This window comes from Rhagoletis pomonella, unplaced genomic scaffold (genome assembly GCF_013731165.1).
Source record: "Rhagoletis pomonella isolate Grant_MI unplaced genomic scaffold, Rhpom_1.0 Rhpom_scaffold_00002, whole genome shotgun sequence".
NCBI classification, from domain to species: Eukaryota; Metazoa; Arthropoda; class Insecta; order Diptera; family Tephritidae; genus Rhagoletis; species Rhagoletis pomonella.
The window spans coordinates 109,090,702-109,113,990 of NW_023458556.1; the positions used below are offsets into that span (position 1 = coordinate 109,090,702).

At 34.7% G+C, this 23,289-nt stretch overlaps 1 protein-coding gene across 2 annotated transcripts in view; it reads right to left on the reverse strand.

Annotated features, from left to right (window-relative positions):
• LOC118734313 (sodium-dependent nutrient amino acid transporter 1) overlaps positions 1-23,289 on the reverse strand; it is a gene marked incomplete at its 5' end in the record, with an annotated part of 164,808 nt that overhangs the window by 40,800 nt on the left and 100,719 nt on the right. For both annotated transcript variants that reach the window (XM_036464036.1, XM_036464035.1), the window contains 1 exon segment: positions 4,275-4,378. In XM_036464036.1, coding sequence (XP_036319929.1) covers positions 4,275-4,378 — 104 coding nt within the window.

The window sequence follows — 23,289 nt, forward strand, 5'->3', positions numbered from 1 at the left end:
TTAATTGATACTGAAGAAATATATGATACATTTCCGGATTTTTTTCTGATATTTATTTGAGAAAACATACTTCTTATTTGTTCATATTTATTTTTGTTTGGAAAGCTAAGAAGAGCGATACGGATAAATAATGACATTAATGTATGTAAGTTCAATTGAATCTTTTTCGATTTGAGTTATCATTCTTACAAACAAACTTTTAAATTTTCAGTAAAATAACACAGTGCTTCAAAAAAGAATAAAGCAGAAATACCTGGGAAGTTATATATATTTTCTGGTAGGTCTTTTCGAGTAAAACCAGAATCGAAATATGATATTTGCCAAACCTCCCCAAAATCTTGACTTATCGTTGAAAACAAACCGGGTTTTCGTACTTTTGCGCACTTATGATGAACAAGGCAACACTTTCACCAAGAAATAGCTACAATTACAAAACGTTTCGGAGGAAAAAATGAAATTAGAATGATTTCAGAACATTGCTGGTCACGACAACGAGAAACTGATGATGCTGAATTAAGCAAAAAACGGTCAAGGAAACATTTTCGAGTAGTATAGTCAATAATAATATTTTTGAAAAATTGTGTTTTCATAAAAAGTTGTATAACTCCGTAAACTTTCGTACGGTTTTTGAAAATAAATACTAGCTTTTTCGTTATTAAATTTAGTTTTACAATCAATTAGCGACTAGTATGGTTTTCTTATAAAATAGTGCGTAAAAACCTCCCAAACTTTAAAAAAAAAATGTGTTTGCAGGGTAAATACACACAGATCCCTTACGGTTTCTTTATTCGCATATATGTATATCGTTCGAAAAGCCCAAATTTCTTTTTAAACCCGGCAATAAACTGAAACTCGGTTCATAATCAACTAAGTTACAGGCTTATAAATGCGCAAAAGTACGAAAAACCGGGTTTTAACTGTAAATCAAGAATTTGGGGGTGTTTGGAAAATTTCATATTTCGATTCTTGTTTTACTCGAAAAGATCTACCAGAAAATATAAGTAACTTCCCAGGTATTTTTTTGGTGTCGTACAGTGTAATTTGTTGAGAATTCGAAAAAATTCGCATCAAATCGACAGCCGGTAAGGTAAGCAACTTACACTTCACCCGACGGTCCTTACCACTTCCCTGCCGAATCTGCCTTACTTTAAGACTGCTTTTACGCAGTTCAAGTATTATATTCAATTCTGCTCGCATGTGGAAGAGAGGGGGTGAGAAGAAAAGGGACGAGTACACATGCGTCTGTACTGTCAAGTCGTTTCAACTTTCTTGATTTGCTTTTGTCATTTTCGTTGCTTCCCATTTAAAGAACCAAAAACTTGAATTCAAAAGAATTGAAACGTGTAAAAGCAAATAGAAAACACAAAAGAGAATGAGCAAGAATTGCTTTCAAGTACTTGAATCATGTAAATCGGGTGTAACAAAGGGGTGACAGCCTTATGTAAGTAGCAGGGATGTTGCGAACATTTGAATTCGCATTCGTTATGCGAATGATTCGCATCATTTTACACATACGCATTCGAATCAAATGATACGAATGTTTTGCGAATGCGAATGTGTACATGGGCAGAGAGTCCACTCTAATATTGTTTAAATGGCTCTAAGTCTGTCTAACCAAGGTGCGGACAATAACCGGTTTCTCAACGGAACGAAAGCGCCCTGATTTTCTTAGAATTTTGAACGAAAACCTACGCCAGCTGGATGTGAATTCAAGTTTTAGTTTGCATAGTTTCACCACATGTATGTAGGTTAAAAATCCTATTATGGATATAAACTTAAATTAAATCAATTTACGGAATATGAAATCGTTAAATTATACATACTTTAAGGTATAAAAACCAGGACGTATGACGAGATCTTGATTAATTGCTTTTGAGCCACTTTATGCACGAACTAACTAAAGTACAATTGGCGCAATCATACAACTCGTCTTACGACTCGTGACAGAAGTCATTTTAATTTATCGATAAAAATTAAAGTACTAGATTATTCTAGTATAATATAATTTACTAGCAGACCCGTCGAACTTCGTACCGCCCAAAATTAATTTTTTGTATTGAAACATTTTGGTCCAACATTTTCACCAACAGTTCACGTTCATGATTTTCAGTGACGCATTTATCTTCTAATATTACGGTTTGGTGGTTGTCAGAAGGCATATTTCCATTGCTATCTTAAATAACCTAGCAAAAGTGTATATGCATACAAAGATACGTAATAGCTTCAGTATGTTTGAAAGGCGTCACACCCCCTTATAAAATAGCCCAAATTTTCTCTAAGAGTATGAGATTGATTTCATATATCTCCATACAATGTTCGAGTACTCTACCATGAACACTTCGAGATATGCAGTATATGCATATGCATATATGCAGTGTGGAAAATTTGGTTTGTATGGGAGGTGCCACGCGCTCTTCACTTAGCGTTATGAAACATACTTTACAACCTATTATCATACCTACCGAATATACACAAAATTTTCATTAAAATCGGTCAAGCCGTTTAGGAGGAGTTCGACCACAAACACCGTGACACGATATTTTTATATATTAGATTTTTCATATAAAAAAATAGAGACAATTTTTTAGGAAAGAACAACCTGAATGCCCAATTCCAGAACTCTATCGTGAACATTGCCAGAGGTATGCAGTGTGAAAAATTCGGTTTGCAGCCCCATTTTTTCTTCATGACCATTTGATTGATTTTATATATCTCCATACCAAGTTTCAGTACTCTACCACTAACACTTCCAGAGATGTGCAGTATGAAAAATTCGGTTTGTATGGGAGGTGCCATGCCCCCTTTCCCAATAACCGCAGTTTTTCTCCATGTTTTCATATATATCCGTACCATGTTCGAGTACTCTACCATGAACACTTCCAAAGTTATGCAGTATGAAAACTCGGTTTGTATGATATGTGCCACGCCCCTTTTTCTAATAGCCCCAATTTTTCTTCATGACAATGTGATTTGTTTCATATATCTCCATACCAAGTTTCAGTACTCTACCATGAACAATTTCAGAGATATGCAGTGTGAAAAATTCGATGTGTATGGGAGGTGCCACGCCCCCTGCACCTAGCGATATGAAATATACTTTACATCCGATTCTCATACCATACCATAAATTTATATATTAGATTTTAGACAGTGACGGCAACAACCGGCTTTTAGCTTCAGGCGCTAAACGGTTAAGTAGTATATCAAGCAACATTTATTCAACAAGTATTGCTAAAAGTCTTATAAGCAACCTAGAAATAATTTTAGATTCCTCCAGCGAAGGCGAAGGCTCGGATTTTAAATCTGAAGATATTAAAAAATGTGAAATTAAAGCTCAATTGAAGGCCTATCCTAAAGAAAAACGAGCTCATCTCGGTGAAAATCCTCTCGACTGGTGGAAAACTAAACTAAAATACGACAAATTGACAGATCTGGCCCGCAAATATTTGAGCGCTCCACCCGCAAGCGTTCCAAGTGAACAGTTATTCAGTGCAGCCGGCCTTATATACGAGCCTCTAAGAAATCGCCCCATGGGAAAAGGGCAGCAAAATTACTTTTTTTTATATAATATGCCCCTTTTGAACTTTGACTATTAGAGGGTCAATCCATTGAAAAACGAAAAACGACATAAATTTAAATATGCCCTAATTATCTCTATTTCAGTAGTAACCGCTTTTTAAATGACTACATTTCATTAACCTGTGAAAAAAAATTAAGGGGAGTTGTAATTTTTATCTATGGAAACTTTTATTTCTTGCATAATTACTTTACACCAGTCTCAACTTTAAATAGTTTTTCATATTTCTATGCAGATCATAGAAACCTCATTTTTATTGAAAACAAAAGCGTATAAATCATATTTTACAACACAAATACATCGTTCGTAAAAGTTAAGTCACATTTATTCAAATGATAGTTACATAAAACTAAGATATCCTTTGGCATTTTTGTTAAAGCAATACGCATTCGCGAATGTGAAAAATATGGCATCGAAACATCCCTAGTAAGTAGGAATTTAGAATGTACATTTGGTATCAGGCATACTACTGAGCCACTTTACACAGTAAGGTCCTTACGGACATAACTTCGGCGGCACCTTATTTTGCAACTGACAAGTTAAGGCGCCATCGGAGGTGTTCATTTTGTGCTTTACTAGTAGCTTACATTGATCATGATGACAATTTCGGTACTTAAAGCTGAAAGAAAACGTGGATTACCTCGTAAGGTGCTTACCTATTTTCCGAGTGGGATACATATTGTGTATTATCCAGTACCTATAAATGCAATGATCGAAGCGGTTATACGAGGAAAACATAACGATTGGACCAAGGCCTACTGCAAGAGAAAAAAAACATTGCACCACGGCTTCTTTCCATACCTGAAAAAATAAAATAGTAATTAGTTTTCATACAATTCTATGTAGAAAGATGGTTATCATTACAAATAAGTCTAATTGACATTGATTGATTATATTACTGCTAACAATGTAATCAGCATTTTAATTTAATCAAAAAGTTCCAAAAATTTCATATTAAAACACATTCATTTCTCGATACACCCAAAAAAAGGTATAGTTATAATAACCAAGATTTGGTTATAGTGATCAAGTGGCATAGTTGGATATGGCGAAATAAATATATACTTCACGAAACTCTGCAATTTACTTGAGACATCTAGTTGGGACAAATGTATATTTGTTAATAATTACAAAACGACTACCTTGATTGGACAATATTGTTAGTTGAATAAAATCATTGCTGAGCAAATATAAACAATCCTTTGGTTTATAGAAGTTTTCAATTAATTTTGTTAACTTGCTGTAGACTTGAATCAGCTAACCGTTTATTATTGGAAAAAAAGTTTCAGTTTGACACAAATAAAAATTTACTCGATGTTTGTTGTGTTTACTTTCTTCTTTTATTTGCATATATTAAGCATAAAAAATACGTACGTGCTTTGCTTTTTCGTTGGCTAAAGAGACACTTTCAAATTATAATTCACATGAATCATATATCCACTGATATCCCCCGGTTGGCATCAAACTTTATATTCTTAAATAACTATGCGCGCACCGAAACAACTCGCGGTGATAGAAAAACTGAAACTGAGACAAACAATTCTGTACATGTCATACCACACACTTTTCTTTCTCTACCTAGCGCAGCGATCGACATGTCATACCCTGCAAAAATCGCGACTACTCCATGCATGCATGTAAAGAGTACTCCCGAAGGACCAAGGAGTACTCCAAAATTAACCACAATTCATATAAAAAATATGGTCCAATTAACATTGCAATGTCCTAGGGCAGGACCATATACTCCATCTCTGCATTACATCAGAGTAGCACAAAACTACTCCCAACATACTCCAATGACATTGTCGTTATATTTTTTCGCTTGTCACGCTTTTGTTCTTCACTTCACAGATGCTTTTTTTGAAATTAATAAAAACCAAAAACAAAAATTAAAAATTACATGTTGCCTCTGACGACATTCGATCCCGAACATGCTGGGAGCTAAGAACTAACAGCGAGCATCTCTACACGTTCAGCTACAGCTAGACATGCAAATGTACTTTCAAATGCTTAACTTCAATCACATTTCGTTAAAACACGAGCAGTGATCTGGTAACAATAAGCTGGTGCAGAGACACGAGTTGGTCCGCTACAGCATGACAGAGGAGCACTTTTGTAAGTACTCCAATATACCACAAATAGACTACATGTAGGGATGCAAACGAAGCATCGATATTTTTGAAACATCGATAATATCGGTTCTAAATTCGATGTTTGCCATCGATGTTTACAATTTCCTAAAATCGCTAAATTGACGATACATCGATGCCAGTTTCAGCGATGTTTTAACATCGACTTTAGTGTGATTCAGACTTGAATTCAACTTACCCATTATGCTCCTAAAATTTTTTGACTGGCCATGAATTTTATTACTTATTCTTTTGGGGAAAATTCAGAAATTCCGTGTATACTCTTATCTTTCGATATTAAAAATGCGTACATAATGTTTAAAAAAGGACCGGGTTCCCGTTGAAGTTTCAACGAATTTGGGGCTTGGAACTTTAGGCTCAGCGAACTTACGACGGCATGCATTTTTATTATATTTATAGGAAGGGCAAAGGAATAGTAAATAAATACAGGGAAATACATCCATATGTAAGCATTTTTCTAATTGGCTTACAGAGAGTATGAATTGAAAAGTATTAAATTTTCCTTTCAATTTGACTACAACCTAACAAATTTGGAAACATCGGAAACCATCGATATATCGATGTATTTTAGCATCGATGTTCATTTGTCCGATGCATCCAAACATCGATGTATCGATGTTACTCCCCAAAATTTGCATCCCTAACTACATGGTCCAACGATTTTTGCAGGGTAGCTTACTGAGCGCTCTGGGACCACATGCGTGCTTCACCCATATACGAACAGCGGTAGCGGAGCAATGATTTCCACGCACAATGCAATGGTCGGCATACTAGCGCATTCAAACGGTTCAATAAGTGGGACTGTGCGCATTGCTCAGATGGCGCTCTTCGTATGGGAAACACACTATTATTTAGGGGTGGCTCACAAGCATGAATATGTTCCACTCTCAAACCAAATCGTGGTTGCCTCAACTAAGATTTGGTAACTATGACTAAACCATGTGTTGAAAGAAAGCTTATCTGCATTAGCAGAGCTTAATAACATCCTTTTATGAACCATACGTTAAGTTGAATGGAATTTGTAGAACCAAACCCTTCAACTAAATTAACGATTTGTTACAACCTAGATGAATATTAGAAGCTTTAATATATTTAGTTATAATTACCAACCCAAGGTAATAGTTCCCAATCCTTGGTAACAGTTCCCAAATATTGTCAAAATTCGGGAACTAAATATTTTTAGTTGTCGAAACAAATCCTTTTTCTCAGTGTACTAGGTAATGCAAAATTGAATGCCCCACTTTTCTTAGGACATCGCCGTGGGGGAAAAATGCATTTTCGAATGTGAAAAGGGTTCTTTTACTGATTATTTTTTTGATTACTATACATTACATTTTCCCACTGGGAATGGATTGCTTAGCAACAGGTGGAACACTGCTCTTGGCATTCCAGCAGTCCATACTAGCAATCGGCTGAAAAGTTTTAATCAACAAAATCTAATATTTCGATTAACTTACAAACTTACTAAAGTATATCCCACGTTTAATAATTTAGAGATATAATTCAAAATTTCCATTTCTTGAAGATTTAATTATAGAATTAATTAGCTTGATAAGGAGAATATGTTTAGCATAACAGATTACTAAACCTCCCAAAATTGGCGAAGATATTTGTCCATCTGTCCATCCATATTTCCATCTGTCTTTTCGTATACCAATTGTAGGAATTGATACAACTTTGATTGCGTTTTCCCACAAAATTGAAATTTTGAAATAATTCTGTATATTATTTAACGTGCAATATGCAAATAAAAATAATAAAGCTGATAAATCAGGGACCGAAAATAACAGTTATTTTTTTTTAACAGTCAAACTTGGCCAAATATTTTTTAAGGCGAAATAAAAGTCCGTTCCTAATAATAAACAAACTGCTTATCCAATTTAAAAAAGTTTAGTATCAAATGAAAGAGGACAAAAATAGCTTTAAAACTGAAATGTTTAAACGAGGAAAGTCACCGATTGAAAAATATTTCAATAAAAAAATGTTATTTATTTACCATAGGGCAAACCTTGGGTCAGGTATATGAATTTCTTTTGTACTGAATTATAAAAAAAAATATAAATAGAGCTGGTACGCTCCGTTCGCTATTTCTGTTTAAAAGCTATTTCAGTCCTCTTTCATTTGATACCAAATTACTTTATTTGGATAACCGGTTTGTTTATTATCCGAAAAGGACTTTTATTTCGTCCTTAAAAAATATTTGGCCAATTTTAACTGTTCAAAAAAATAAGCGTTATTTTTTGTCCCTGTAATAAATACATGCATATGTATAGAAAATGCTGTAAGAGAGGGGTTTCAACACTCAAGCTCTTTTCTAGGGTACAATGTAAGGTGATTGACTCAGTTTTTCCAAACCAGTTTCAACTGGTTTTCTTCCATATTTCCAGCGGTTTTTTGAAATATTGATTTTTTGAATACCGAATAAACCTGATTTTTACCATCGAATAAACAGGGTTTTCACCTGGTTTATTTACATACCAAAATCTAAGAATTCTAAATATTTTTTACAAAAAATGGAATAAAAAGTTTTTATTAATTGCATACTTACGAGTAAGTACTGGAAAATTTCCCACTGCAGAGAATTAATAATACTAATATAATAATAATAGATTGGCGCTTACACATATGCTAGTGTTTGGCCGAGTTTCTCCTCCGACTTGTGGCGTGCGCCGGCACTCTGAAATTGTGCAAATGGAAACTGTGCACACGAAATAATGCATATAAAAAAAAACGAAATAATGCATACGAAAAAAACCGAAATAATGCATACGAAAAAAACCGAAATAATGCATATATGCACAGTATCGGTTGAAAACCGCAATAATGCATATTAGAAAAACCGAAATTATGCATATGCACGCTTTCGTTTGAAAACCGAAATAATGCATGTGAAAAACACCGAAATAATGCATCTATGCACAGTTTCGGTTGAAAACCGAAATAACGTATATGAAAAAACCGAAATAATGCATATATGCACACTTTCGTTTGAAAACCGAAATAAGGCATATGGGTGTTTCCATCGGAAGGTCCACCACGACAAAAAAAAATAAAAGTCTTATATCTAACGTATTTACGGGCCGATTTGTCTGCTTTTTAAAATATATACTGGCTATGTAAGTAGAATCATGTTTGCGTAAAATGGTCTTCCTACGTGGCGCCAAGGTCGAGATATTTCGAAAAACCGTATTTATGGTCCGATTTGGTTCAAATTTGGCGTATGTAGTTGAAACATAATAAATCATAGATTACCAACAAATTCACCCTGAATTGGCACTGAAGTCAAAATATAAAGTATATTCGACATAAAATACATGTTTTATTTGCGTTAAAAATTCATTTAAAAGCAATATTAACAAAAATATAACGATGGAAATTTATGTCACGTGACGCCACGTCACATGACGTTTCACACTTGGGGTTGTAAAATAAAATTTAAACAAGTTGCATTAATTCAAAAAACTCTACAAAAAAACAACCAGAATTGCTCCAAATCATATTAAAATAAGTTTCATGAAAATAGCCACCCACAATTCGCAGAGTTTTGCGATTTGGTAAGAAAAGAAAAAATCGAATTCCATTTTTGTCACGTAACGACACTCTCTTTAAATGCTTATATTTCAGGACCAAGCAGTTCGATTGTTTTCATTTTTCGGTTAAATATAGAGCTAATTGTTTGCTATACAATGGCCCAAAAAGTTAAAGAAAACAAATTCCTTGTTTGTATCACATTGAAACGTACGACTGTCACGTATGCGACGTATGGAAATACCCACATGAAAAAAACGAAGTAATGCATACATGCACATTTTTGGTTCAAAACCGAAATAATGCATATGACAAAAAACCGAAGTAATGCATACATGCACAGTTTCGACTCAAAAACGAAATAGTGCATACATGAAAACGAACTTCTTTCTGCGTAGGCGGCCTTCGGCCGCGCTTAGGGATTATAACCCTTACTAAGTGGAATTTTCCTTTCTGTGTTTCTGGAAACGAAGGACGGAAGTATTTTTGCGCAGAGCTTCTTTCTGTGTAGGCGACCTTCGGCCGCGCTTAGGGACTATATCCCTTACTAAGTAGAACTCTCCTTTCTGTGTTGCCGGAAATTAACGGCGGAAGTATTTTTGCGCAGAACTTCTTTCTGTGTAGGCGGCCTTAGGCCGCGCTTAGGGACTATATCCCTTACTGAGTAGAATTCTCCTTTCTGTGTTGCCGGAAAAGGAGACCAGAAGTATTTTTGCGCAGAACTTTTTTCTGCGTAGGCGGCCTTCGACCGCGCTTAGGGGTTATAACCCTTACTAAAAAGAGCTCTCCTTTCTGTGTTGCCGGAAACGAAGGGCGGAAGTATTTTTGTGCAGAGCTTCTTTCTGCGTAGGCGGCCTTCGGCCGCGCTTAGGTATTATAACCCTTACTAAGTAGAATTTTCCTTTCTGTGTTGCCGGAAAAGGGGACCGGAAGTATTTTTTCGCACAACTTCTTTTTGCGTAGGCTAAGTAGAACTCTCCTTTCTGTGCTGCCGGAAACGAAGGTCGGAAGTATTTTTGGGCAGACCTTCTTTCTGCGCAGGCGGCCTTCGGCCGCGCTTAGGGACTATATCCCTTACTGAGTAGAACTCTCCTTTCTGTGTTGCCGGAAACGAAGGGCGGAAGTACTTTTGCGCAGAACTTCTTTCTGCCTAGGTGGCCTTCGGCCGTGTTTAGGGACTATATCCCTTACTGAGTAGAACTCTCCTTTCTGTGTTGCCGGAAAAGGGGACCGGAAGTATTTTTGCGCAGAACTTCTTTCTGCGTAGGCGACCTTCGGGAGCGCTTAGGGATTAAAACCCTTCTCGATGATTTCCATTCAAGGCCTGACTCTAATAGACTATGTTTGTATAGTCGCACATAGTGGTGTTTGACCGATCTAGGCGGTCATAAGTCTATTTTGTTAAACATACCGTATGAACCAAAAAATACTACCTGACACAGTTGAATAGTTGCGGAACAAAAGGCAACCCCTGCCCCGAACTTATGACTCCGCATACAGGGACGACAGCGGCCAAAAATGGCAGAAATGAAGTATGTTAAAAATGAAAAATAAATATGCACTATCATAGTTAAAACTCTTATTAAGAAAAATCAAGAAAAAAGTTTGCAGATATTTTAAATATTTTAGCCTCACGAGGCCGTTAAAGTCGACATATTGAACTAATAGTACATATGAGATTATTATGACGAATTGTTTCATATGAGCGTGGGAGGATTTTTTTCATATAAATTTCAGGTGTGAGTGAATTGCAAAGTGTTTTAAGCAATTACTAAAAAACATCAAAAACGTTCTCTCAATTTTTTTATATTATTTTGGTACAAGTGTATATTCTAAATATTACCTGCATTCATCTGCATATTCGTTTTTTATGAACTATTTTGTAGTGGCGTTTCAAGTAAAAATTCAGCAAATTTTCGATATGTGGTTGGCATCGAAACATTTGCGACCAGGAAAACAACTTCACAATATTGTGTGTTCCATTGAAGAGAAATGTGGTGGAAAAATTAAAATTAATGAAAAAAAGTTGAGTTCCTACTTTTGAAATTCAAGAGACTGTGGGAGAAATAATATAGAATGAAGACAGCTTTTTAAAGGAATAACGGCTTATGGCTTGAACGGACTTTGGACTAGAAGAAGAAGAAGAAGCTGTGGTATGCTATTAAAACAGTTTTTCGAATGTAAATGCAGCGTTATGCATGCGTATTTTTTCACAATGGTTATTTAGGTTGCAAGTATGAGCAGGGGCAGGCCTCCAATACCATTTGAAGCATCTTCAACGCGAACAAAAAGGCGAAGGATTAAAGAATTAATTTCAACCAAGTGTCCGCAAGAGATAATCAAAGCTGCGGAAAAATGCGAAAGACTGGAAGAACAAGATGACCGCAATAAGAAAAAGAGCTTAGGTGTTATGGAAGCTTTGTCACTATTTCTTGAGTTAAATTTGACGAAAGAAAAGTATAATATTTTAAGATCAGTTGCTAACTCAGTCCACAGCGATTTTTTCCCGAGCTACTACGCATTGAAGAATGCAAAAGAGAAGTTGCTTCCACAACCAATTTATGTAACAGAAACTTCAGTCGAAGTACCGGTACAAAGTTTGCTCAACAGCACAACCTCGAGCTTACTTCAAACTGAGCAACACAAATTAAATTTAATTTTGGAAAGCAAATGGGGCTTTGATGGTAGTTCGGGTCACAGCCGCTATAAACAAAAATTGTCAGAAGCTGAAAGTACTGATGAATTTCTACTAGTGTCTGCATTGGTACCTATCCGCATTACTTATGCAGAGAGTGGACAACAAATATGGTTTAATACACTTTGTTCCTCTCCTAAATTTTGCAGACCTATAAAAATTACATTTATAAGAGAATCAGCTCTTGTTATACGTGAACTTGAAAATGACATTCAAAACCAGATAAACAATCTCGTGCCGTATAGTTGTCACATTAAAAACTTGGATATTACTGTTAGCTTTAAAGTAATGTTAACAATGGTAGATGGTGCTGTTATTAATGTTTTGAGTGAAAATAGCAGTGGCTCTGTTTGTTATATATGTGGTGCAAAACCAACTGAAATTAATTCGCTTCATATTCGTAAAAGGCCTGTAAAGGAAGATTTGTTTAAATACGGTCTATCCACTTTGCACGCACATATAAAATTTTTTGAGTACCTTCTCCATATTGCTTACAGATTGCCGTTAAAATGTTGGAGGGTTTCTAGTGAGCAGAATAGAGCAACACTTAACCAAAATAAAAAGAGGATTCAAGATGAATTTAGAGCAGACTTAGGTTTGCTCGTAGATTTTGTTCGCACAGGATATGGAACAACAAATGACGGCAATTCTGCTAGACGTTTCTTTGCCAATCCTGAAGTTTCTTCAAAAATTACTGGAATTGACTTCGACTTAATAAAGAAATTTGGCACAATTTTTATCGTTATCTCTTGCGGAAGACTTGTCGATCTAAATAAATTCCAAGAATTGCTTAATGAAACTATAGATCTGTATATCAGTTTATACCCTTGGTACTATATGCCCAGCACTGTGCACAAGGTTCTTATTCATGGTTGCCAAGCAATCAACAATTTTCAAATACCTATAGGATATTTATCCGAAGAACCAATTGAAAGCAAGCACAAAGAATTAAGAAAGGTTCGGCAATTCAACACCAGGAAAACATCACGACAAGCTACTAACTACGATTTAATGGCAACTTATTGCTATCTTCAGAGCTACTGCTAACATATAGTAAACGCTCAATGAAATTAAGTTCAACGAATTATATACAAAATTACCTTTTACCTGAGACAGATGTTGAAGAAATCCCATAGCAATGAAGAAAGAAGTGATGAAGATTATATTTGATGTGAATTTTTTATATGAAATAAATTTGTTGTTTATGCAAAAGTTTTGGAATTTTTCTTCTTCATCTTTTAGACGTTGTAGTGAAGGGATTACGATAATTTTTGGTGGGACAATAAATATAGTTTAACTCATCACGTGTTCCAAATTTCATTGAAATATGTTGATTCTTTGCAGCGTTAGCATAGGATGTTACTTTTTTTTTTATGGGAGGTGTGCCTATCTGTCATCCGATTTTGATGATTTTTTCCAAAAAAAACTATATTTTCCGAAAATAATAGCGTGTACTAAGTTTGGTGCTTCTAGCTCAACTCCATCTATTTTTGGCCGCGGCTAGTACTCAGTCGTCCCAGTGTGCGCCGCTTTTCCGGAGCAGCTCAGTCGGAACTTGACAGTTTGTGCTCGTGTTATTTTATGACATTCATTGTGAACCAGTTGCGTTCAACCAGAGAACGTAAATTTATAGAGAAGGACCAAGAACGAAAGTCGAAATTATTCTTACTTTATGTATATTGTGTACATGCATATTTATGCGAGAGATCCAATTTTGTGAATCTAAAATGTGAAAGTTATGCAAATATGTATGCAATTGGCAAACTCGTTGGTGATTTGCCGTCGGCATTTGAGTTGAAAAAATCGACTTTTATGTTCTTATCGATTCTTATACCGCAGTTTTCTAGCTGCCTTAGTTTTTTCCCAAATTCACTTTAAAGCCCTGTATGCAGCTCTCAAGAAAACGATCAAGAAAAAATTGCCATTATTTCGTGTGTGTCCAAGGAATTTTGACATTTTTGATACTTCACAGCCTGTTGCCTCACTCTTTCCTCAAGAAATAATGGAACGGGCATATATTTCTGTTGCAAACCTGGGTTGCCTTGTGCTCTTTTTTCACAAAAAACTTTAGAAAACCGTAGTAGAAAGCGTAGTAAATTTCTTAAGAACTGCGTACTGCCTTAAGGAAATTTGACTCAAGAAAATTTCTTAGCCATTTCTTGTACGTCATTTTATATGGAGTTTTTGCTTTTCTTGAGAGCTGCATATAGGGCTTTAAGATGGACACATTGACAAAAAGACGCAAATGCGCACTCTTTGGTGATTTGCCGTCTTCATTTAAAAGCGAAGAAATAATCGGTTTTTATATTTTTTAACGATTCTAATGGTAGTTTATACGCTATTTTCAATGCAACAAACCTCAGTTTTCTAGCTGCCTTAGTTTTCTCACAAATCCACTTCAAAGATGGTTACATTGACAAAAAACGTACAAATGCATTAATTGCACTGCACGTGTTAACTTCAAAGTTGTTTTTGTAGAAAAGTTATTTATATTGAGAAAATATGTTGCATTATCATTTTCACTGCTATACTCGTATTATATGTAAATAATGGGCCATATTCATAGTTAAAATAAAGTCGACACTAATGTTATTTACAGCTTTTTCCATCATTTTCAGTGGAATAGGTATCTGTGAAAAAAGCTGCAACTAACTTTCGTCTTATTTGAGGCTGACAAATTTTAACTTAGAGTCGACTTATTTGGTCTACGAATATTCCCCAATATTTTTGGAGTCAAATGAAAATGCATTTCCCATGCATATGTATGTACATACTCCATTAATTGATAACGTTTTTATGTGTACATATATATGTATGTGCATATTACTTTTTTTTGTGCTGTGACAGACTGCTTTCCGCAGTTATGCTTTCTAGCTGATGCAGATATGCTTTCTGTTCTTTTGCTTGATGCTTCGGCTCCGCTATGGCCATATGACACTCGCAGTGTTGCATTTGTGTGTAAATTATTGGCATTAGATTTACACGATTATTTAAAATTAAACTACAATGCAATTCATTTGTAACTCGTTTGGAACATTTTAATTAGAAATATTTATCTGTACACAAGCATATTTGTATTTATGATTGTTTTAGTGTATGATTACTTATTTATTATTATCGTTCTTTTTTTCCCTTTCCAATTTAACTCATTAAACGCGAAAGCAAAAGTGGAAATTTAGAGGAACCAACTTTTGGAGGATACTAAGTGAGGATATGCACAAAAACCGATAATAAAAAAAGGGGTGCCTGTACGACCTGAAACATATATGTAACACTCTTTAATATTTGTTATGTAATAAAAATTTTCATAACAACACTATTAGTCTGTGAAATTCGAGCGTGACATATATGTAACACTAGCGTTTAAAGAGTTAAACATTTTATCTTATAAACAAGCTATTGGAATGTACTCAAATTTTCCTTTTTTTTAATTCATTGATTGATTTACTTATTTCTATGTCTCCATTTATGTATGTATACATGTGTTTTCCTTAAATCTAATAGGAAAATCTTATTTTTAATTTACATAAGCTATATCTTGCAGCTCTTTTCTGAAACCTAATTATACCTTTCATGAGTATGAAATGGTATTATAACTTTGGTCCGATGTTTGTAAGTACCATAAGAAGACGAGATAGACCCGTTAAAATGTATACTTAAATGATCAGAACGTCGAGCTGAGTCGATTTAACCATGTCCGTCTGCCCGTCTGTCCGTCCGTCTGTCTGTCCGTCTGTTTGTATGCAATCTAGTCTCTCAGTTTTCGAGACATCCGGATGAAATTTGGTACGTGGGTGTATTTTTATAATGTATTAATCATTTGTCGGAACCAGCAGAATCGGACCACTATAGCATATAGCTCCCATACAACTGATTGTTCAGGTATGTGATTTTTCGTTATAACTTCTCCATTTATGCAATACTTGCACCCATTATCAACAGAAAACTTAGTGTGAAAATTACAAAGATCGGGTCACTATAACTTATAGCTCCCATACAACTGATTGTTCAGATATAGGATTTTTCGCTATAACTCCTCCATTTAAGTAGCTAGGAACATGAAATTTTGCACTGTTGTCACTCATTATCAAAAGATTACTTTCAATGAAAATGGCGAAGATCGGGTCGCTATAACCTATAGCCTCCATACAACTGATTGTTCAGATATGAGATTTTTCGCCATAACGTCTCCATCTATGCAGCTAGGAACATGAAAATTCCCACCGTTTTCGATCATTATTAACAGAATACTTACAGTGAAAATTACAAAGATCGGGTCACTTTTACTTATATTCCCCATACAACCGATTGTTCAGATATGGGGTTTTACTGTTAAACTCCTTCCGACAAATTTCGTAAGCTATTTTATAAATAATTACACAAAGTCTACTGAGAAAATCGTTAAAATCTATGCTGTATAAGCTTTATCTCTTATACCACTGATTGTTCAGATACCAGTTTTTGCGATATATGTATCTCCTTTATGTAGGAAGCTAAACCCATTAAATTGTATTACCGGTTTACATACAGATCACACAGCAGTGAAAATCACTTAGATTGGTACTATATAAGTTATATCCTCCATACCTCTGATTGTTTAGAAATGATTTTTTATATATCTATCTCCTCTACCTATGTATGCTGTGAATATATAAATTATTTCAAATGCAGTAATCTGTTAAGGTAAAATTTTCAGATGTTCATGAAAGGTATGAAGCCTTCGGCATAGCCGAAGACAGCGCTGCTCTTGTTTTTTATTTTATTTTTTCCAATTTGTACTTTCAATCCAAAAAATTTGAATTTATACATATGCATATGTAATTGTTAAAATTTTTAATTTACATTTTTTTATTTTTTTATTTATTTATTTTTTTAATTTTTTATATATACTTTTTACAGCATTTTGTCCAGACATGCTTTGTGCAGAAACTTTACTAACTCCTTTAAGTATGATAAATTTTTTATAATCCAAATTTCTTTTAGCTCTTTAAATTTATTAAAAAATGAAAATTCGTTTCTTATTGTACTGAACCGCGTGCACTCAACAATCAAATGCTCAGCAGACTCCAAGGTATTACAACTGTGGCACAAATTGGAAACATCCGGTTTAAATTTACTGAGGTAATGTCTGCCATAAGTTCTGCCTACGCTATAAGTCGATTTATCAGTTTTGTGTCATATGCATCAAGCTCCCAGTTTTTGTCCCTAAACCGTGGTCTTTTTTCCCTGTACATTATGCTGTTTAGCAGACTTTCGTCCCATCTGTTACCCAATAATTTAATCTCATTTCTCCATTCGTTCCATAAACTACTACTGATTCTGTTAAGCATTTCATTCGGAGTCAGATCTACACTAACCGTCAAACCCTGAGTCACTGCAGCTTTCGTCGCAACGTCCGCCTTCTCATTGAAATCAATACCAACATGCGCAGGGATCCAAATAACACGGATTTCTTCAAACAACGACACTTTAATTTCATTATGTATGTCCGCCACAATGTAATTGCTCGTTCGATAACACTTCAACGCTTTCACTGCCTGCAAACTATCTGTGAATATGAAAATTTTTCTATTTTTTACTTTCTTAGCAATTACAATACATTGATTTATTACAACAAGTTCCCCAAAGGTTGATGCATAAGTTTCCTCTAACCTGTACAGAAACGAAATCCCCTGCTCAATGTCATGCGCCGCACAACCCACCACTCCATCAGAGACAGAAGCATCCGTAGAGTACAGGTGAAAACCCCCATCCACTTGCACATTCTTTTCCTCATAATACAAGGCCCTAAGTGGCTTATTTGAAAAATTTGCCTTCGAGCTATTCAGCCTAGAAGAGCCAAAAGCAATTTGTCATTTCTTCGAAACCGAACATTGGTGTTCAATCTATCAAACTTTAAATTTGTGATACGTGTAGCTGTAGCTCGATTTCATAGAGTGACTTTCCTCCAACTCCCTTTTCAGACTCGGATTTATAAACCACTGTTTTGACATTTCTCTCGTCGTTAACCAGACAGCTCTCTTCTGAGGTGGTAGTTCACATGCAAGTGCATATCTTGCATAAGTAGGCGTGTTGGGCGGAACACCAAGACATCTTCTTAGGGGCTCATTTAATATAGTGCATAGCTGCTAATTGTACTCATTGGGCAAATTGGCAAATGTGGTATTCGCGTACTCTGCTTTTGAGCGTACATGTGTTTTGTAAAGCTTTAGTGACACAGTAGGTTTTAACCCCGCTTTTATGGTTGTGAGTCTTGCCAGCAAATTTTTCCCTGGAACCACCGATTTTTTTACTTTCCCTATATGCTCTTTGATCGTTGAATTTGCACTTATCATCCTTCCTAGCCACCTCATTTTTTCAAATTGTTCCAGATTGCAACCATTTATGTTTAAATTAAACTGCTTTTTACCGCCAGTAGTCATTAACATAAATTTGGTTTTATCTAAGTTAAACTTAAGACCCAAAGATTCACACATATTTTGAAATTATGTAATTTTATGCTTTAGTTTATTAAGTGCGGAGTCTACTGTGCGTTACTAGAGCGAAGTCATCCGCAAATTGAAAAAGGTGAGTATTTTCATTACATACAGAGTGCAGTCTTGCTGTATAAATGTTGAATAATACCGGCGAGAGACAGCTTCCCTGCGGCAATCCATTGTTCACTTCGACAGAGCAGTTAAAATATGCACACTCTATAGTTACCTTATTTCAAATGGAAGCGCAGTTTGGCGATAACGTTCGCCTTGCTCATCAGATGCAGTTGGCAACTGTTGAGCGAGTTGATCAAGATGCTGATGCAATTTAAACATGTTAACGATTGAAAATTATTTTCGTTTCAGGTACAGAGGAAAGAAATCTCCAGATGCAATACTCGCTGAAATTTGTTGGTGGTATAAAAACACCTTTGAAAAAGAAGAAGACGAGGAAAAAGAGGAAGAAGGAGAAGACAAAGATGAAATTCCAGAATATCTGTTGGACGAAATTATCGACCTTTCTGATGATGATGACGATGACCAAGATATTAGAGAGAGCAGTGATGTTGATCCACAGCCGCCTGCTAAACGGCAACTGGCCAAATCATTAATTTAATTTATTTAATTTTTTTACTTAAAACTTTTCATAACTAACATTTCAAAATTATATTTTTTTCCATATTTTTATAATTTCTTTTTCAATGTTTCTTCAAAACCAACACTGAAAAAATTGGTACATAAGAAATGAGAAGTAAATTAATATTAAGCTGGAAAACGCAAGTTTTGTATTATGATTGTTTTCTTTTCAAATGAAATTTATTGAAGAAACTGAGAAGCATATTATAGATCAAACAGAAAGCAAAAAAGACTTAGTTTTGTGGAAAATAATTTCAAAAAGCATGAAAAAAAAATTTCCAAAATTTTGCTTCATAAGCACTACAAAAATTTTCTAAATCAATTTTTTTTTATTTTAATTGTTGCACAGGTCTCCAGCAATAATTTGGCTTTAACAGATTGAAAAAATATCAATTAGTCGACGAGTTATAGCCAAAAAACCATATAAACAATATGCTGAAAATCGGCATTTGACTGCAAAGTTCGAAGGTCGACTAAAAAAAAATTCGAACTAACATAAACAAACGCCGCGACACGGGTCTTCTAATTTAGCTTCTATTTTCACCCCTCGCCCTCAGAATCGACCTAACTTTTGCTAACCTGAATTTGTTTCACAGTGTGATTGTAAAATTAATATTCTTAATATTGTCAAGTAATTTATTTTTTGAGATAAAGTTGTTGGGTAATTTAACAATGTTAGCAATCTCTATTATAATGAGTAGATGATGACTGCCACCCAAATACGCCCTATGACAATACCACTTAATATCATTTGTTAGATTGGTAAATGTTAGATCCAGCACTAAACCTGTACTACCATTCCCCTGAACCTCTTTTGTAAAAGTTTTATCACCTTTATTCAGACACATCGTATTAGCCTTGCTTATCATATTCTCTAAAATTTTACCTTTCGGATAGTTAACATCATCTCCCCATTTTACATTCCTGGTATTAAAATCCCCCAACAATACAACGTTCGAAAATTTACAAAGAAACAGCAACAATCGATTCACTACCGCTTCAAATATCTTGCTGTTGATATTTGGTGGAAAATACACCGAACATATTACTAAATTAGTTACCAAAGTTGTAGTTTTAGCAATTACAATGTCATATTGTGATCTAAATTTTATCATCTTAAAACCAATTCCCTTTTTAAAGCCAATTGCTACTCCAGCATAGCCATCAGCCCTCGTTTTTTTAATCAAATTGAAACCCATCAATTTGTGATTTTCAACTTTCTCATCATGTGGGAGAATTTCTTGCAATCCAACATACTTATATCATTTCTGATAATAAAAAAATCTAAGTTGTTTTTATTTGCCTTGAGGCTCTTACATTATATTGCATTATTTTTATCTGGCTCATTATTAGTATATAATATTGTATCCTTAATTTCATTCACCTCTTTGAAAGTGTCTCCAATCTGTTTCAAGATTGGTTCACTTTCCACAATCTCAAATTTCTTAGTCAACAGCGCCACTAGTCTTTCAATTTCCGAAACTTTCGACCAGTTTGGATTATCAAAGACGGGCTGTATAGCCACCTTATCCTTTCTTTCTTTACCTACTGTAGGTTTATCTTTAATTTCTAGATTGCTTTTAACTACGTCGTTCTATTTAAACGAGGTAACTCTCCTATTTACTGACAAATCATTATTTACGCGATTATTTTGAGCACCCGATATGCTAGGGAAATTATTCTGATCATCCTCCAGTATAGCAAATCGATTGTTTTGATCAATGACATCTTTATACGACTCTGGAGCCTCTCTCTTTGCAATTTTTTTGATTGTCATTATTTCCAGCAGTTGTTTTTTTTCCACACCTTACATACCTCGCTGTTGAGCGTTATATGCCCTACGTTTCCACATAGAATGCAATTGTTAGCTTTTGCATCGCACCTATTCCTTCCTCCTTACCGCTTATTATACATCTATTTCTTCCCCTACACACCATTTTAGTATGGCCCAATCGACCACAGTTGTGGCACTGCTTTACTTTTGGCACAAAATGCCGTACTCTAAAATTAACAAAAAAAAATTGTAATCTCATTCGGGAGCTCGTTCCCCTAAAATCCAATTTTTACCGCCAGACTTGGTATGAACTTCTCTTTGCAGTTTGGATCCTTGCGCATGATTCTGGTCACACTGGTAACCTTACAATCTGATGATATGTTTTCCTTGATTTCACCTTCAGAAAAGTCAATTGGTATTTGCGTTACTATACACAGTGTTTCCACCATGCTTTTCGGAATAAAACTCGTAATTAAATTTATGGCTAACAACCGATTATGTACACTCCTATTTGCCTCCTCATACGTGAAGAAAAAACCTTGAAAAGAGATTTCCCAATCGCTTTTATGGTTTTAATTCCTTCAATGTGAAAATTTTTGATTTTATTCCATAAAAATAAACCAATGCGCATTCTATCGTTTTCAAATAACCCTGCAGTGAAAACCCAAACCAGTTAGAAAAAATACTAGTTTATAAACTAGTATGTGCCTACCAGTTCGACATTTTCGAAGAACTTAAGCGTTCAGCGACATCTGCCTTTGAATTGCCAAAGCCTAAAATAAAACGCAATTAATTGCTTTTCTTACACATGTCGGCTGTGGCGTCACGTGCAGACTACTGGTTCTGGTTCTGGGATCGCAGGTTCGAGGCCGCTTGGAGGTGGTTAAGATTTTTAAAGTTAGAGTAGAAATAATTATTTCAATTTAAATATAAATAACAAACTTAAAAATCTAGTTGCATTACAAAAAAAGAGAAACAAATATAAAAAAAACTATTTTTTTTTTAATTAAATTTAAGAATAACAAAAAAAACCCTAAATAAAAGAAATATTATAAACAAAAAAATAAAATAAAAAAAATTTCCCTGCCCCAGGGCTTGAACCTGGTGCCTCAGGCATACCACGCGAGTGCTATGCCTGAGGCACCAGGTTCAAGCAGAGTTTTTATGGTTTTACAATTGGTTGAAAATTACGGCCAAAACCGTCGTTTAAACATTTTCGAATTGTGTATACATGTTGCTGCAACATGTTCAATTTGACATGTTTCGCCTGTTGATACACTACACATTTGAAATTAAGCTTTGAAATAAAGATAGATATGAAGATGAAGAAATAAATGACAACGATGAAGTAAAAAAAAAGAAGGCAAAAGTGAAAATAAAGACGAAAATGAAGACAATGACAGATACATAAGAAGTAGGGTAACTGAAAGGGTAAGAACATTTCTTGAATTTATGAAGTGAAACTTCTTTAGCGGCAGTTGGTTGGTTGGGAGAGGATTGTCAAATTCAAGGGGAATAATGCACACGGAAATGGTTCTTAGCGGTTTGAGAATAAAAACAAAAACAAAGATGCCTAGAAATAAAGGTACAAACGAAGATCAAGGTAAATTTAAAAATTTAATTTTAGAGGTAAAGATGACGAGGAATATGCAAAAATAAAGATACATCTGAAGAAAAGGATGAGGATGAAGACGGATATTGTTATCGATATAAAACTGGATATTTTTATTGATATAATAATCGATATTGCTATCGATAAGATAATCGATGTTGTTATCGATACTGTTATTGATTCAATAACCACTATTGTTATCGATATAATAATCAATATAATAATCGATATTGTTATCGATACAATAATGGATAGTGTTATCGGTATAATAATCGATTAAAATAATTGATTTTGTTATCGATTTAGTAATTTATATTGTTATCGATATGTACAATAATCGATACTGATGATTGTTATATTTATCGATGAATTAATCGATTTTGCAATGGTTGTATTTTTCCATATGTTTATAGATATTGTTAGCGGTATTTTTATCGACACAGTTATCAACAGGGTTATCGATATAATAATCGGAACATGGAAAGTTATCACATTACATGACATCACATTACATCACATGATATTACATCACATAATATGCTATCACATCACACGATATCACGTGACATAAAATCATATGATATGACATCACATTATATGGCTTGGTATCACATGATGACATCGTATGACATGACATGGCATTACATGACGTGGCATCACATGGTATGACATCATATGACATGACATCAGAGGATATGACAACACATGACATGACATCCTATCACATCACATAAAATCACGTCACATCTTATCACGTCATCGCACCTCATTTCATCTACGTGAATAGAAAAAGAAGGGGTTATATAAGCAAAGATGTGAAAGATGAAAACAAAGATCAAGACCA